General features: G+C 43.8%; 1 protein-coding gene across 2 annotated transcripts in view; it reads left to right on the top strand.

Annotated features, from left to right (window-relative positions):
• The window catches only part of RNF130 (ring finger protein 130), a 111065-nt gene that overhangs the window by 59837 nt on the left and 33354 nt on the right, over positions 1-17874 (top strand). For both annotated transcript variants that reach the window (XM_075900529.1, XM_075900528.1), the window contains exon 4: positions 17178-17249. In XM_075900529.1, coding sequence (XP_075756644.1) covers positions 17178-17249 — 72 coding nt within the window. The remainder of the gene's footprint in view (positions 1-17177; positions 17250-17874) is intronic.

Genomic DNA, 17874 nt, shown 5'->3' with positions numbered 1-17874 from the left:
TTGACTAATTTTTTGTTTTGGCTCCCACTCACAGGCCTTGTTGAGCCCCATGTAAATCCAAACCACACCGCAGGCCCCAAACAAAGGGGCTGCGGGCCGGGTGTTAAGTAGCCCTGATTTAAATGAAGAAAAACAAAAGGTATTTGAGATAAGAACCCGACCAACACTGGGTAAATCTTCTAGTTGTGAATAATAGTATCTTCGTTCACACAGATGCCTTTTCTGATACAAAGATAAGAGATCATGGATATTGAATCACTAGTCATCTTTAGAACACCCATTTGCTAGATCCGCTTTATAGTCATAATTAATGCGTTAATGTACCAAACGTTTTAATAATATTAATACAAATTTCTTAAATGGTGTGAGCTATCAGTGGAAATGACCATTAGTCTATCAGCCGCAATACACCAAAATACACTTTTCTTAGGGTTTTGTTATAGAAACTCTGATATCCTGAGATGTGAGAGGGAAGTTCTTAGATGACATGTTATGAGCTAAGACATTAAGGAATTAAATTTTCATCAGTATCCATATATGCTTTAGTTCTGGTATACTAGGACCATGTATATGCACAGGCTGGATTTTTTTCATCCAGTGTGCACGAGTGTTAATGTACAAGCATGTACACCTGCAGTTATATGCCTAAGCAGAAAATGAGTTAAGGATCAATTGAAAATCAAGACTTGATACTTCCCCAAGAACCCTCTCATTTCAGTACATCTCATTAAATGAGTGTGATGATCTAGTACACATTACGCATATGCTACACTTGACTAAAATAGAAGTTCCTTGGTTCTAAGGATTGCTTGGCATCTGCTGTGCTATATTGTAGGGCACGGGTGGCCAACCTGTTCCAGACGAAGAGCCACATCGCGCTGGGGGAAAATGGGTGCTGGTACATTTGTCCTGGGGGGGCTCGCGCGCGCGCACACACACACACACACGGCTCCCCGAACAGCGGCGAGCCCTGCTTGCCAGCTGTGCTGTCCGGCGATCTGTGCATGTGCAGATCGACCAAACCCGGCTCTCCCGCGTCGATTGTATTATTTGTCGAGCCGTGTGTGTGTGTGTGTGTGTGTGTGTGTGTGTGTGTGTGTGTGTGTGTGTGTGTGTGTGAACTTTTCCCCAGGTCTTCACAGTCCTGCCTCCTCTTCTCCCTTCCCTCCCCCCCCCAAAACAACTTTGCCCTGGCTCTTCATGTTGTCTCTACTGCTGTTGTGGCTCACAAAAAAAGCAGTGGGAAGCAGTGAGAGGTGCAAGCTCTGGAAAGGGAATTTGGGTGCAGGAGGAAATAGAGAGGAGGATGCTGGTTCAGGGAGGGGGCTCCAGGCTAGAGATTGTTGGGGTCAGGTGGAGGCTTGGGGTGCTGAGCAAGCTGCAGGCTTGTGGCTGTAAGGGTGCAGGAATTTGGGCTGGGGTGCATGAGGGGCTCAGGGCAGGGAGGCTGGGAGTATGATGAGCTCAGGACACAGATTTGCAGTGTGTGGATGGAGCAGAAGTGTTGTGGCAGAAGACTCGTGATTTGGGGCTGAGAGGCTCAGGACAGGGGGTTCCAGTGTATGATAGGCTCAGGTTTGGGGCCTCCGGGGGTGCAGGAGTGTTATGGTGCTGCGGCCAGGTGGGGGCTTGGCCCTAATTGTGGGCTTGTTGGCCAGGCTTCATTTTTAAATAAAATGTCAAACACAAAATGTTTCAGCATTGTCTTTATTTGAGAGGGGTGGGGAACCTGTTTTTAGTCAGGGGTCACTGACCCACAGAAAAGTCAGTTCGGGGCCAAACAAGTGAGATGCAAAAAAAATAACCATTCCAAACCCCCCCCCCCCCCAAGACTCACTAATGTGGCCTCCAACCGTGCTGGTGGGGGCAGGGGACAGGGTGCTGGGGCAGGGTACTAGTGGGGGGGGGGCGGGTCTGGCCAGGAGGAGGGGACAGACACAACTGGGCTCAGTACCTGGGGATCCCAGGTCTCAGGAAGCATGCTGGCTGCTCCTCCCCTCCCAATCCCCCTCCTCTTCCCCAGAGCCAGGCGTGTACCCACACACCAACCCAATCCCCTTCCCCACAGCCAGGCACCCCCCCAACCCAATCCCCCTTCCCTTCCCTTCCCCAGAGCCAGGCACACCCCCCCAACCCAATACCCTTCCCCAGAGCCAGGTACACACACCCCTATCCCAATCCCCCCTCCAGAGCCAGGCACCGGTCCCCCTCTACCAATTCCTCTCCCCCCCTTCTCCCCAATTCTCGGGTCCCAGAGGTGGAGTTGCCACTACAGCCACACGCGTCTCTCTCCAGGCGCTGGGGCGCGTGCGTTGAGTGGCCAGCCTTGAGACGTGCAGACTGGGATGCCGTGTGCACCTCTGCTGATCCCAATACTGTCTTTTAACCAGTTCTCAATCCAAGAAAGGACCTTCCCTCTTATCCCATGGCCATGTAATTTACACAAGAGCCTTTGGTGAGGGACCTTGTCAAAGGCTTTCTGAAAATCCAAGTATACTATATCTACTGGATCCCCCTTGTCCGCATGTTTGTTAACCCCTTCAAAGAACTCTAACAGATTAGTAAGACATGGTTTCCCTTTACAGAAACCATGTTGACTTTTTTGTCCAACAAATTATGTTCTTCTACATGCTTCACAATTTTATTCTTTACTATTGTTTCGACAAATTTGCCTGGTACTGAAGTCTGTAATTGCCAGGATCGCCTTTAGAGCCCTTTTTAAATATTGGTGTCACGTTGGCTACCTTCCAGTCATTAGGTACAGAAGCCGATTTAAAGGATAGGTTACAAACCACAAATAATAGCTCAGCAATTTCTCATTTGAGTTCTTTTAGAACCGTTGGATGAATGCCATCTGGTCCCGGAGATTTGTTAACATTGTTTTTCTATTTGTTCCAAAACCTCCTCTAATGACACTTCAATCCGGGACAGTTCCTCAGATTCATCACCCACAAAGGACGGTGCAGATTCAGGAATCTCCCCAACGTCCTCAGCCGTGAAGACTGAAGCAAATAAATCATTTAGTTTCTCCGCAATGGCTTGATCGTCCTTGATTGCTCCTTTTATAGCTCGATCATCTAGGGGACCCACAGGTTTTTTAGCAGGCTTCCTGCTTCTAATGTACTTAAAAAACATTTTATTTCTTCTTGAGTTTTTGGCTCCTGTTCCTCAAAATCTTCTTTTGCGTTTTCTTATTACATTTTTACACTTGATTTGACAGTGTTTATGTTCCTTTTTGTTTATCTCACTAGGATTGGACTTCCACTTCTTAAAAGATACCTTTTTGTCCCTCACTGCTTCTTTTACATGGTGGTTAAGCCACGGTGACTCTTTTTTAGGTCTCTTGCTATGTTTTTTAATTTGGGATATACATTTAAGTTGAGCCTCTATTATGGTGTCTTTAAAAAGTTTCCATGCAGCTTTCAGGGATTTGGCTCTAGTCACTGTGCCTTTTAATTTCTGTTTAACTAACCTCCTCATTTTTGTGTAATTCCCCTTTTTGAAATTAAATGCCAGAGTGCTGGACTACTGAGGGATTCTTCCCACCACAGGAATGTTGAATGTTGTTATATTATGGTCACTATTCCCAAGTGGTCCTGTAACGGTTATATCCTGGACCTGATCCTGCACTCCACTCAGGACTAAATCGAGAATTGCCTCTCCCCTTGTGGGTTCCTACACCAGCTGCTCCAAGAAGCAGTCATTTAAGCCATTGAGAAATTTTATCTCCGCTTCTCTTCCTGAGGTGACATGTATCCAGTCAATATGGGGGTAATTAAAATCCCCCATTATTAAAATCCCCCATTATTATAGAGTTCTTTATTTTGGTTCCGGATTCCATCCTGGTTCCATCAGGAGCTGCAGTTTTTTCTTTACGAGCTTCATGCCGCAGGTTGGCGACCCCTGTTGTAGGGTCAGTGCAGGCCTGATTAGTCATGTAACACTGTCTCCCTGTTTGCAGCTACTAAGTAGCTTTAAATAAATAGCAAGACAGAATTGTTTACATAGAAGAGTAATAGAAAAGCAAGTGCTGTAGATGCTACAAAGCTGTTATCATATTGCAAATAGAATGTAATTCGTGAGAAATGTATGTTATTCTCCTTATGAAAATTTTAGACCACAGCTGTACTGGATTAAAAAGTACAATATCCTTGTGTGGGAAAGCAGAGATGCAGCTGGACAGAATTCTCTACATTGACCATTAGTGCATGACTTGGAGAATGACGGCAGTTGGCAAATTTAAAAACAGAATTTACTCCCTATGTGATATCTGTGATTCTGTAGGCTCAGTATCTGACTTGACTTTCTAAAAGCTGCCTGAGGACATTCAGACCAAGAATTGAGTCCTTAAAAATCTCAATCTTCAGGGGAGTTGTCTTCGGCTTTTATTTTGTTGGGTCCAGTGCTCAGCACCTGACAGTGATATTCTATAGTTCCAAGAAGTTGATCTTGAAAAATATCATTATTTTTAAGAAAATGTAGCCCTTATTTACTAATGTAGGTAGTGGACTGAGAACTGATTAGTTTCATAATGCACTACACATCTGCTCTGAACTGCTGAATATATTCTCAAAGTGCACTCCAAAACTAATGAATTAATGTAACGTTCCTGTGAGTTACATAAATATCTCCTTTTTCTAGATTAAGAAACTGAGGCAAAGAGTGATTAAGTGATTTGCAGTCATTTCTTGTGTGATCTTTGGGAAAGCCAGGAGTAGTACGCAAACCACCTGATACTCCCAGTCCTCTGTTTTAACAGCTGTAGTGTGCTGTCTGTTGGGACTTCCTTACATGGGTGCCAGGTTTTTATAACTTCTGATGGTGCGCAGAATGGCAACTGTCCTGTACATAGAATGGACCAGGGCAACAACCCTGGGACCCACACTGTGGGGGCGGAGGAGCATACTTCAGAGGTATGTGGAGTCCAGGGTGGCATGGGAGATTAGCAGGGGGGTCTGGCGCCAGCCCACCCTGCTCCACTCTGCCTTGCCTATTCCTAGTGTTGCTCTGCTGAGGGGGCAGAAGCTGGAAAGAGGTAGGGTGGGGGCTTGAAGAAAGGGGCAGAGTAGGGGTGGGAAGAAGCAAGGTGGGGTTGGGTAAAGTATGGGGCCAGAAGCAGTTGCCCTGGTTCATCCTACAGCTCTGAAAATATAAACATAAAATGTGGAACCAAGCCCACATTCCTGAATATTCATGTAGCACAGGCCCATATAACTGGCCACTTACGCTTTTTTATAGTGATGGGGATTCTAAAGAACCAAGGAAAATATTGCAGAGCTAGCTGTTGTCAGTGCACTGAAGGATTCTAACAGTGGCTCTGGAACAATTTTCGGTGTGGGGATGTGGCACTGTGCCTCCCTCAGGCCATTCCCCCATCTTAGGCCGGGGCCACAACTGGGAACAACTATGGAGCCCTGGGTGCAGGGCCAATGGTTGGGGCCCCAGAGGCTTGAAGTAGAGCTGTTGGCACCCTGGGTGGCAACAGAGCCCCCTGGGCCAGCAGCCAGGACCCCCAGAAGCAGCAGGCCCCTGGGCACGGGCTGGTAAATGGGACCTTGATGCAGGGTGCAAAACCTGGGGAGTGCTACAGAACCCCTTGAACCTCTACTTCCTTGGCCTATGGATTCCCATTTAGATCTCAGGCCACTTAACTATGAAGTACACCTGTGACTCTTGGTATGACAAAACTCCATGAACCAACTTAGCCAGTGTATGAACTTTATATTGTGCTAATATTTTCACTTTCACCAATATTTTGTCTTGCAGTTATGTCTGAATATGGCTGCACTGTAAGAAAATTCTTAGTCACTTATGACACATACCTAGATATTAATTGGACTCTGAAAGTTCTGGCTTTGTTAAAAGTACACGGGCCTACTGTCCTAATTTTATTCTCTTCCTGCTTCTGTTCCCATGTACTATGTTATTTCTTTTATGGGGAAGGATTAACAAACTGCAAAACATTCTGCATGTATTCTTCTTGACATTCTCTTGCTCGCCACACTGAGGATAGAATTTGTTGTCTCTCTAGATCCCCAGTTTGTTTTGAAATTTGTTTGGCTATAATCACTGCTTAAATAAGCATTTTCAAGCATCATTAAAGTCTTTCTGTGGTGACTTTCTGTGGTTTTCTATATATTCAGTTTAAAAAGGGGGGGGGGCTCCTTATTGCACTTTTTAAAGCTCTAACAACTGTGCTAAATTTGAATACCTAAAACAAATGGCATTTTTTTAAATGTTTTGACAGTGGCTAAAGTTGTTGCCGGAAATACTAGTTGTGGTGTGATAGGCCCCATAGAGACCCTGGAAGTTTCCTTGGTATATATTATATTTAGCTGCATAACCTGAAACTGGTACTCATCATGGTTCCTTTCGATATTAAAAGTTTAAATATAATTATCATTCAAAGAATATCCGTGGAAAGTTAAATTGTTCCTCTTGCATCCTGTACGTGGCTGGAGATTTGTTCCCTGTGCACACATTTTAAAACTGCAGCTCTGTGGGGAAAGTGCTCTTATGACCTTTACTTGCTTTATATTTTTTCAAAGGTCAGGAGAAACTTGATGAAATTTTTATGTGGTTTAAAAAGCTCAGCTTATTAAAGTTTAATAAGGAGGTGGCAGCAGTTAGAACTCAGTTTGAAATGTTCAGATATATTGTAAAGGAGAAGCCAGAGCTTTTAGTGATGCAGTAACAGCTAATTTGTGAACTCTGCTGTTTTTAAGCTATTATGTTTAGAAGCACACTATCCTTTCTACAGAAATAAGTGAAAACAGATGCTCTATTTCTTAAATAAACTAAGTAGAACTGTATGTTACAGGTGTTTCACATGGATAAATATGTACACTTTCACTAGTCCAAAATCATTAAGCAAATTTGATGGTTATTTAGTTTGCCAGGTAGTGATATCTTTTTTTCTTAAACTACCATCAGTCATGAGTGTGAAAGCAAAAATTCCATTTACTCTTGGTGTACAACTAGCAAAACTAGGATATATAGAATGTTGGCTCATTAGAGGGTTTTATCCACATTAGGGATTTTTGAATCAATGTAAGCACGTGATCAAAAATCAAAAGTGTAAACACTCTGCACTGGTACAGTTTACATGAGGTGGGATGAGTCCCACTAATGCAGCACGTGCGCTATTTTCACATTGATATAAAGCCTCAAAGTACAGAATCTGTGAAACTTAATATGATCTCCAAACAGCCATTAGAATTAAGATATTTAAATGTGATCAATTTAAAGATCAGGCTTGTTGTGGTTAATTTTGTATGTATTAACATTTCCAAAAGAAAAGGGACTCTTGTAAAATAACTTTCAGTGCAGGCCCATGTGTATATGCAGTTGTGCTGTGGTTTAAAGGTGCAGTCCAGATCAGTGAGAAGTTGTCACTGCCTGTCCTGTTACCCTGGGTGCCTGAAATATCCTGATGCTATAACTCACAACCTGGCACCACCTGGCGAACCTTCAGGTTACACCTTTAGGGTACGTCTAAACTACATCGCCTTTTTGATAAAGGGATGTAAATTAGACATATTGAAACTGTAAAATAAGCTAGGATTTGAATTTCTTGTACTTTATTTGCATAATGGCAGCTGCGGCTTTTTTCGAAAAGCCACTTTTTGGAAAAAACCCGCTGTCAAGACGGGGATTTTTTGATAGAAATGCCCCAGTTTGAAAGATTCTGTAACCCTCATTTTTTTTGAAATGAGACATTTCTGTCAAAAGATCCCTATCTTTTAACCGGGGTTTTCTTTTCCCAATGACCGCCATTATGGAAATGAAGCGCAGGAAATTCAAATCCCAGCTTCATTTACAGTTTTGATATGTCTAATTTACATTCCTTGATCGAAAAAGAGATGTAGTTTAGACATACCCTTAGTGTCTGAACTAGAAAACCCCAGTTTAGCAGCTCTGACCCACAGCCTGCCTATGGGCCCACTCTGGCTTCCACCAGTCTTCGCTACAATCAGCAAGATGACTCCTCCATACTTCGAAAGTTGTCAAAATTGTGTTCTCTGCAATGTCCAGCCCCCCTGAACAAGTTAGGGAAAAAAATGTTTGCTTGCTCCTTTTTAGAGACAAAAGTACATCAGAGCTTAACTTACTTAGGGAAAAACACCCTGCCCAGAAAACACAGCACTGAGTTGGCTTATAGTAAAAATATTTATGTATTAACATCATAGAATCATAGAATAATAGGACTGGAAGGGACCTCGAGAGGTCATCGAGTCCAGCCCCCCGCCCTCAAGGCAGGATCAAGCTCCGTCTACACCATCCCTGACAGATGCCTATCTAACCTGTTCTTAAATATCTCCAGAGAGGGAGATTCTACCACCTCCCTTGGCAATTTATTCCAATATTTGACCACCCTGACAGTTAGGAATTTTTTCCTAATGTCCAATCTAAACCTCCCCTGCTGCACTTTAAGCCCATTACTCCTTGTCCTGTCCTCAGAAACCAAGAGGAACAAATTTTCGCCTTCCTCCTTGTGACACCCTTTTAGATATTTGAAAACCGCTATCATGTCCCCCCTTATCTTCTTTTTTCCAAACTAAACAAGCCCAGTTCATGAAGCCTGGCTTCATAGGTCATGTTCTCTAAACCTTTAATCATTCTTGTCGCTCTTCTCTGTACCCTTTCCAATTTCTCCACATCTTTCTTGAAATGTGGTGCCCAGAACTGGACACAGTACTCCAGCTGAGGCCTAACTAGTGCAGAGTAGAGCGGCAGAATGACTTCACGAGTTTTGCTTACAACACACCTGTTGATACAACCTAGAATCATATTTGCTTTTTTTGCAACAGCATCACACTGTTGACTCATATTCAACATCGAGTAAGTGGTGCCCAGTAAAAGGAATAGTGTTAGAAAAGAACAAAAATAAAAGCAAAAACATTCTTCTAAAACTTCATCTGGTAAGGTACAGGCTTTGTTCAAGATGTTTTCTCTTGCCATTCATTCATTCTTTCCAACCCTAGCTAACTTCCCCTTCCCTTGTACCTTTTACAGAAGTACAAGATATTTGCTTCCTGTGACTGAGTGACAATATTAGTTTCCAGAGACTTTCAAACTCTTTCCTGTTTGAAGAACCCATCTTTCTCAGCTAGCAAGATCTCTGGCTTCTTGTCTTTCTCCAGCTGGTTGCCTAAAAGGGCTTCTGTCCTCCAACATGCAGTGCTATTGTTTCAAAAGGCAAAGGTGGCCTTAAGCAGTTCTGCCTTTTTTGTGGATTGTCCATCCCTCTGTATATAAATAGGGCTTCCATTGTTTTGACTCCAACATGATTAATTTACATAGGAGTTAGGAACATAACTTTCTCTCCTATTTGGGAGGGAACCTGTTTTGCCAGATTTTAAAGCATATTATTTCCCCATAGTATTGATTCATACATTTCACAATTATTAATCAGTGTATCATTAGCTTTCAGAAAAGACCTCGCTCTGTATGCTTTTATAATACAATAACATGGTACACAATCAGTTGATTCAGTTATAACTTGAGGTTCAGCCCCACTTCAACCCTTTGAAATTGATTTTTCTCAGGGTCAACTCAAAAGTATTTTCAAACTATGAGGAAGGACATGGGGTCTAGTGATGAAGGAAGCTCCATGCTCTTCCATCCCTGGTTGATGTCTGCTAACATGCAAATCATTCTGTTTCCTGAAATCTCTCCTTCCCTTGTTAGCATGGTAGCTTTCTTCACTGCTTATATGTAAATCTACTTTATTTGTCTCTGCCTGATGTCCAGGCTAGATAAAGGAGCAAACACATTCCTTTGTCTATGGCAGACCTGTTTATAAATTCCCCTTGCTTGCTTGCTTGATTTAAACACACTTTCATTATAATCCAAGCATATGTCTGTAACTCAACACACGGAGCACATACATCATGCAAGTTATTATTGATAAGTTGTTGGAGTTCAAATGCCACAAAGCACATTTTGTACAAAGGTTACAGTTCATATTGGACCTTAAATTCACAGCACAATATCTACTACTTGAACTGATCAGTCAGAGGCTATTATCTCTAGATTGATCTGTGAAGAGATAAGAGATGCAGTGAACACACTTCGCCAGTGGGTTTCATAGTTCTTTGCTAATAGCAGAGTACCGCAGAGACCCAGGACTCCCTGAGTTCATTTCCAGATTCTGCAGGTGAGCATGCAGTAGGGTTAGACCCTTCCTTCCTCTATCTCCCTGAGCTTCTGTCTGCCGCACCCTGCCTTTCACCCCAGATCCTACCTCCACAATTTCTGACCCCTTTGTGTTCCAGTCAGGCAGGGTTGGCCTTAGGGAAAATGGCGCCCTGGGTGAACTTGTATTTTGGTGCTTCAAAGCAGCTGCACTACACAGCTGAGCCAGGGATCAGCTGTGCGGTGCTGCTGCTTTGAAACCCCAACCCAGTGTTTCAAACTGCCTCTTTAAAAGGCCGAAGTGCCGTGTAGCCTGGGGACAGCTGGGAATGCCCCAGCTGCCCCCAGGCTCCACAACTGCCCTTTTGAAACACAGAGGTGGCATATCAAAGGGGAAGCTATGTAGCGTTGCCCTGTGGAGTTTTGTCCCAGTGGGGACTCTTGTACATTTCAAAGGAGGAATGTGGAAATGCCTGATGAGTAGTCAAGTAGTGGATGGAAAGTCCATTGACTACTCAACTAGTCAGTTAACTGCAATTTAACATCCTTAGCATCAACTATTCAATTAGACAAATTGAAATTTTACATCCCTAATAATCATACTAGGAACCCCAGTGCCTTTGAGAGCATGAAAAAGGTTTGCATGGGAGCAAAAGAAATTTCTTTATTCTTAATTTTGATGTAGTAACAACACGGAGCCCAGCAACAGCTCTGACAAAGGCTCCTTGCCCTCAGGAATTTCAGCATACTGTTAAGTACAACTTGTAGTGAAAACAAACAGATCCTGATGGTGCAGATAGGTGATCAAGAATTGAAAGAAAGGTATGAGTTTCAGCCTGGCAGGTAGACACCACCCATTGTAACCCCATTTTCCTCTCCTCTGCACCCAGCCCACTGCCTCACAGCCCCCTAGCACTCCCCCGCCCCCCCTCAAAAATAAAAGTGAGTAAAACTTCTGAGCCAGGGGAGCAGGGAGGACATGATCTTCAACTGCTTTTAGGGGGCACAACTTAAAGTCCTTACCCCAACCACTCAAGCGTCATACCCCTATCCCTAGCTGGTATTCCACCTCTCCCCCTCAGTTCCCCTGTGGGAAAGCAACTATTCCTTCCTCCCTTACCTAACCTCAGCAGCCTTCCCTCCTCCCTACTATTCGGCTGCATCTAGACTGGCAAGTTTTTCTGCAAAAACAGCTGCTTTTGCTGAAAAACTTGCCAGCTGTCTACACTGGCCGCTTGAATTTCTGCAAGAACACTGACAATCTTGTGTAAGGTTGTCAGTGTTCTTGCGGAAATGCTATGCTGCTCCCATTCAAGCAAAAGCCCTCTTGCACAAATGCTTTTGCGCAAGAGGGTCAGTGTAGACAACGTGGTATTGCTTTGCGCAAAAAGCCCCGATTGCAAAAATGGAGATCGGGGCTTTCTTGCGCAAAACCATGTCTAGATTGGCATGGATGCTTTTCCTCAAAGTGCTTTTGCGGAACAGTGTCCGTGCCAATCTAGATGCTCTTTTCCGCAAATGCTTTTAACGGGAAAAACTTTTCCGTTAAAAAGCATTTGCAGAAAATCATGCCAGTCTAGATGTAGCCTTCCAGGCTGAGGTCCTTGGTGCATATGCTATTTGTTTCTCTCTCTCGTGGCTTGGCCCCAGGCTGCCTGCCTCCAGCAAGCAGGAGAGGGTGGAGGAGAGATCTTGGCAAGCAGACCTTGGAGAAAACTGGGTGTGTGGGGGTAATGTGACCCAGTGCAGTGCATGCTCCCCCCCCCCCCCCCCCCCCCCAATGTGTCATCTCTCTGCAGGGAAAGGATGGGATGCAGGCAGGTTCCAATACCATCCTGGGTTAGCCTGGTGCTCACTTTGCAAAGCTAAATCTGTTTACTGTTAAGAGTCAAGGGAAAGCCCTTTCCTGGAAAAGTGGCTATTAGGAAGGGAAGGGGAAGAAAAGGGAGGATGTGGACCCACACCTGCTTCACAGTAACACACACCCAGATAGCAAGGCTGCTCCAACCCCTTAGCCAGCCAGAACACAGAGAAGCTACATACTCCTTCAATCCCCACTGAACTCAGCCACCCACCCTAAGCCTCTTCTAGCAGTCTACCCAACCCACTCCCCACATGGCTTCTACAGAGGCCCTCTTTCTCAGAGAGATTGGGGAGTTCTCCTGGGCATCCACCCCTACTGCTGCTCTCACCAGACTAGACGAAACAAAAGACAGGACTATGCAGCGCTTTAAAGACTAACAAGATGGTTTATTACAATGGTCCCCAACCATTAGAGGTTGCTGGGTGCCAGGGGGCGTGGCCGTTCGCCTGCCGGGCGCGAGAGGGCAGGGACACTTGTGCACCGAGGGGTGGGGCCCCCCCATAGCCGCATGCCCGGGGACTGGCACTCCCCCCATGCGCCATGCTCCCAGAGCGCGGGCGGCCAATCCGCGGCGCTCCCGGGACCGGCACTCACCGTGAGCCATGTGCCTGGGGCCGGCTCCGGCACCATGCATGCGCCACGTGCCCGGGGCCAGGCCAGCCCCGAGCACTTGGTGGGTGCACACAAATGCCTGGCGCCCGCGGGCACCGTGTTGGGGACCACTGGTTTATTAGGTGATGAGCTTTCATGGGCCAGACCCACTTCCTCAGATCAAATTGTGGAAAAAAATTTGAAGAGTTACCTGAGATGCATGAGTGCCTCTGTCCTCGCTGATCTGGCTGCTCTGTTTCCCCTCCTGCTTAGCTAACTGTCCCCAAGTAAGGTCATGTGAGACTATTCATATGGGCCCCCATCGGCACATCCTGAGCAGCCACCCTCATCACTCATGTCTAGGGTTGGCACTGTAGGTTACTTTTTCCTCCTCCCTGTCTGGTTTACAGCAAGGGGGGGGGGGGAGCATTGAAAACAGGGTAGAGTGTCTCCCCGTTCAGTGCTGGAGCAGTAGTAGGAAAAACAACTGCAATTAAGTCCTGTTTAGACCCTACCCTGAGCCTGAACATTCTCTGGAAATTCAACTGTAAACAAATCTCTCATGAGCATGTGCAAATAGCAGTTTTTCTAAGGCTTATAAACTGGCCATATTTGGGTGACTTTTTACAGGGGTGGCTTGAGACACACTCCCAACAGGATGATCCCTGTCAAATTTCAAGCCCCTGTTCCAGAGCATGAAGATGTTAGTTTCTCTCTAAATCTTTAGCATGGGCAAAACATATTATCCATAATGATCAAACTGATTTAGCTGAAGTTATTTAAAAAAAAAAAAAAAAAAGCTGGAGGCAGACACTAGCATGGAGAAACTTCAGCCTGAACCAGTGTTTCCTGTAAGCTGCTCACTTGTGTGGCCACTCAGAAGAAACTCTGATGCCCACAGCTAGCTTTTTTTTGTATGTGTGAGGGTGACATGGTGCATTTACACGTCTCAGCGCAGATAAAATATATTTTGCACATGGATGGAAAAGATTGGAGGGAATATTGTCCTGAATTGTTAATTAGGCAAAGTTATAAACTTAAAACAGTTGTTTTGTAGTGGGATGTGACAATCAACCTTATTTATAAGTAGTGCTGTCTGTTCCATCTATAATCAGTGTATTACAAAAGATTTAAAAGCACTTTATAGACATAGTGTGTCAATTTGAATGGCCCGTAGTACTCTTGACTTCCTATCCTACAATAGAGTGTGAGGATGCTACACACCAGAGCTGGGCAAGAGGTGGCTTGAGGGCCATCTCATCAGCACCCTTACCATAGAGCAGTTGCACTTGCTTTAAACAGCAGGCTGCTAATTGCTCTGCAAACTGGGCAGGGAGGAGAAAGTTTGTGTGGCATCCCCGCCCCCTAGCAAAAGCCCCAGGCTCCCATTGGCCAGTTTCTGACCAATAGGAGAAGAAAAATTTTGCTGAGGGCAGGGGTAGTGATTAAAGTCTCCTCACTCCCCCCTGCCTGTGCTGGAGTAGAGCCATGTGGAGCAGTCTGCCCAGCACACAGGCAGGGTTCTTATGAAGCAGCTGCCTAGGTAAGGGGCTCCCAGCTAGAGCCTGTCCCTCTCCTTCTCCCCAACTATCTGCTCTAGGCCACCACCCAAACCCTCTGTATCCTCTCTTCCTCCAGGTCACCACTCCCTCCTATGCCCCTCCCACAGTCCAGAATCCTCTCCTGCACTCATAACCCCTCCTAGACCCAGCACCCTACACTCCTGACCCTCATCATAACCCCCTCCTTCAGCCAAACTCCCTTCTGCACCCCACCTGCTGTCCCAGATGCTGTGCCCTCTTCAGCAAAGTGCAGTCCTTGACCACTTACCAAAATCTTGCAGTGTTCTCCATTAAAAATTATTGCCCACCCCTGCTATATACCAACTGCTGTGTTCCTGAAAAGGTGGCTAAGTTTAGAGGTGGGCTAAGACATTTCCTTAATTATGCATATGTAACATTCCCTATAGAAAATTATGTGATGGAAACTATTACATGAATGCATCCCAGGAACAGTCACTTAAGTTGTCATTAAAGGAGGGCTGCGTCTAGATTTGCATGACTTTCCGGAAATGCTTTTAACGGAAAAGTTTTCCATTAAAAGCATTTTCGGAACAGAGTGTCTAGATTGGCACAGACGCTTTTCCGCAAAAGCACTTTTTGTGGAAAAGCGTCCGTGCCAATCTAGACGCGCTTTTCCGCAAAAAAGGCCTGATCGCCATTTTCGCGATCGGGTCTTTTTTGCGGAAAACAAATCTGAGCTGTCTACACTGGCCCTTTTGCGCAATAGCTTTGCGCAAAAGGGACTTTTGCTTGAATGGGAGCAGCATAGTATTTCCGCAAGAAGCACTGATTTCTTACAGTAGGAAGTCAGTGCTTTTGCGGAAATTCAAGCGGCCAGTGTAGACAGCTGGCAAGTTTTTCCGGAAAAGCAGCTGATTTTTCCGGGAAAAACTGGCTAGTCTAGACACAGCCGAGGTGTTTCAGTGCCTATAGTAGCTCACAGTCTTGAATACTGAATGCAGACTTTGCAACTTATTTACATTCTGAAGAAAAATGACCAAGCACTTACCAAACTGAACAGCCCTGGATGAACTTATAGAATACTGCTTTGCTCTGTAGAAACTACCATTTTGCAGTAAGGTTTTGCTAAAACAATTGTCATTTATTTCAAAGTAAAGATCATGTGCAGAGTAAACTTGTTTAATTCCAATCTTAGTGGTGGAGTTATATTTACCAAAAACTGACGACTAATCTGCAGTGCCCAATTTCATTCAAGAGACACAGACTTAACGCTACGTTTCTATATTTGTAAAGTAGCTAGCAAGTAAAATAAACTTTATGCCATGCCTTAAGAAGTTAGAGAGCAATAGTTTCCCTCATCTGGAAAATCTTCTGAAACAGAGCAGTGTTTTGAGGGGATGTTGCAGAGCCAACAGCCTTATGCCAGCTTCAGGGCAGGAGAGAGATGGCTATTGTGTCCTCCAGCTACTTTTGAGCTACTAAAGTGATCATTAGGCAACATGGAAACATCCATTGCAATGTCATTCCCAAAATTCTGCCAACATAGCTTTGTCAGTTAATGAAAAGATCACTGCAGCTGTGCAGGCAAACCACAGTTCAGTGATTGGATATCTCTCCTATTTACAGATTTATCATTCCATTTCAAGATCTTAAACCCTAAAATGAAAGAGCCATTGCTATTGCAAAAACTTTAGAAGTGTTTTGTACAATTCCAGAACATGGCTAGCATTGCTAATGATTTTGGTACATAAATTGCGCTGGCATAATTGGGTCTTAAGTAAGTTGCTTAAATAAAAGCAGCCATATTTATTTCAGCACTGTTAAACAAAGGAAAAGTATGTGATATAAAAAAGGACAACTTGTAAGGAAAGATTTTAGTTTATTTTCAAGCTTATAAAAGGCTGGGAACAGACACAAATATCCAGTTACTTGACCTGTTTCAAAGACATATGGTGACTTCTGACTTGCAATTTGCACCTGCTCAGGAGAGCCATGATGAAGGTAGAAAGTTCACAGTAATCATGTGCATAATTATAGAAGCTTTTAAATGAAAAAATAAACTAACTTTCTTTCTGCCAATCAGTGGAAACCTCCTCCTGTTTCTGTGGCTCATGGTTATTGAAATGAGGAAACATGAGCTTTGTTCAGCTCAACGTGATCTGGCCCTTAAATCCTATGAACCAACTGGCAAGTTGCCATTCTTAATTGGCATGGAACACAGCACTGCTGTTGGAATCAGCACTTTACACATAGAAATGACTGTTTGCAACGAACACTGATGCCCATTAAAAACAACTTGACCCTTTGCAACCAAATAGATTTGTCTTGGGATCAGTATTCATATGAACTTTATTCAAGTGTAAAGTGCATTGATTGCATTTTTATTTTATGGGTATTAAATTATTTTCTAGCGTGTGTAAATACTGTTTGGTTTTATGTTGTATTGAGATAACTATTAGGCAAGGCTGTGAATTGTCTGCCTTTTTGGCAGGTTTATACTCTACTTGGAAATGCCAAATAGAAAACTTAGGAAGAGAACAAGGGATGATATACAGGTCATTGAATAAAAATTAATTAGAGCAGAATACAGTAGGAATTAGTGGAAAGGCATGAATCGCTATATCCCAGTGTATGTATTTTAATGGCTCTGAGATTTTTTAAATGCATCTGACGAAGTGGGTCTTTGCCCACGAAAGCTTATGCTCCTACACTTCAGTTAGTCTATAAGGTGCCACAGGACTCCTCGTCGCTTTTGCAGATTCAGACTAACACGGCTACCCCTCTGATACTTTTTAAAAACCGTATCTGAAACCGCCTATGAGACTTTTGCAATAGCAAATGATTTCCTTAACTGCATGTACACAGTCTGCAGCTGGATTTTCTCTTTGGTGGTATGTGCAGGTTATCTGATTGTAGTTACCATATCCTTTATACTTTGATTATTAGCCAATTATAGCAGAGTATTGCAGCATTAATATTTAGCCAGTTAAGTAATTTTAAAGGATAAAAATTGTTAGACTCTAAGCATTAATCCGTGTGTTCTTTTTCTCTAACTTCAATAGCGTCGTCTTGGAGATGCTGCAAAGAAAGCCATTGGCAAATTGACAACCAGGACAGTAAAGAAGGGTGATAAGGTATGGTAATAAGACTTCAGCACAGTATACTCATTGTTTACCTTGATAGTAAAAACAATTTATTTATCTGATTTGTTTTTCTTTTTCCTCTCATCTTTGATGCTTGCTTACTTTATGGGGAAATCTTTTGCTGCAGTATTTCAGTGTGACATCTAGAGCTTTTCTGTAATCTGTAGCCTTTTTTCCCCCAGAGGAGAATTTTTCTTGTTCTGGGACTAGTTGAACTGTGATTGAGTGCTGTTTTGTGTTAGCTGGCTGTGTATTTCTGCAGGCAGGAGTGCAGAAGGCTTTGTGTACAAGAACCCCTAAGGTATTGAGCCATCGTGGTAACATTTAATTTACTGTGCTGCTAATGAATCTGTATAAATTGTGAGTACTAGAGAAAGGCAAGTTTAGTGTTAGTTATGTGGAACACTGTACACTTAGAATGCTGCACATATATGTTGTGCAAAGTAAAAATTGAGGGTTTATAGAGAAAGTGTCCTTGTGAGAATTCACTTTTATAGACTAGTGGTCTCTTGAGCTAAGGGAGAGGTTGAGTTGAAATACTTGGAGTCTGAAGTCTTGTGCTATAGTGAACTATATTTGGATATCAAAGAACAATTGAAACCTATACAATTGAACC

The sequence above is a fragment of the Pelodiscus sinensis genome, chromosome 17, assembly GCF_049634645.1.
Source record: "Pelodiscus sinensis isolate JC-2024 chromosome 17, ASM4963464v1, whole genome shotgun sequence".
Classification (NCBI taxonomy): Eukaryota; Metazoa; Chordata; order Testudines; family Trionychidae; genus Pelodiscus; species Pelodiscus sinensis.
Note: the sequence above shows the minus strand (reverse complement) of the source record. Positions and strands in the feature narration are given on the sequence as shown.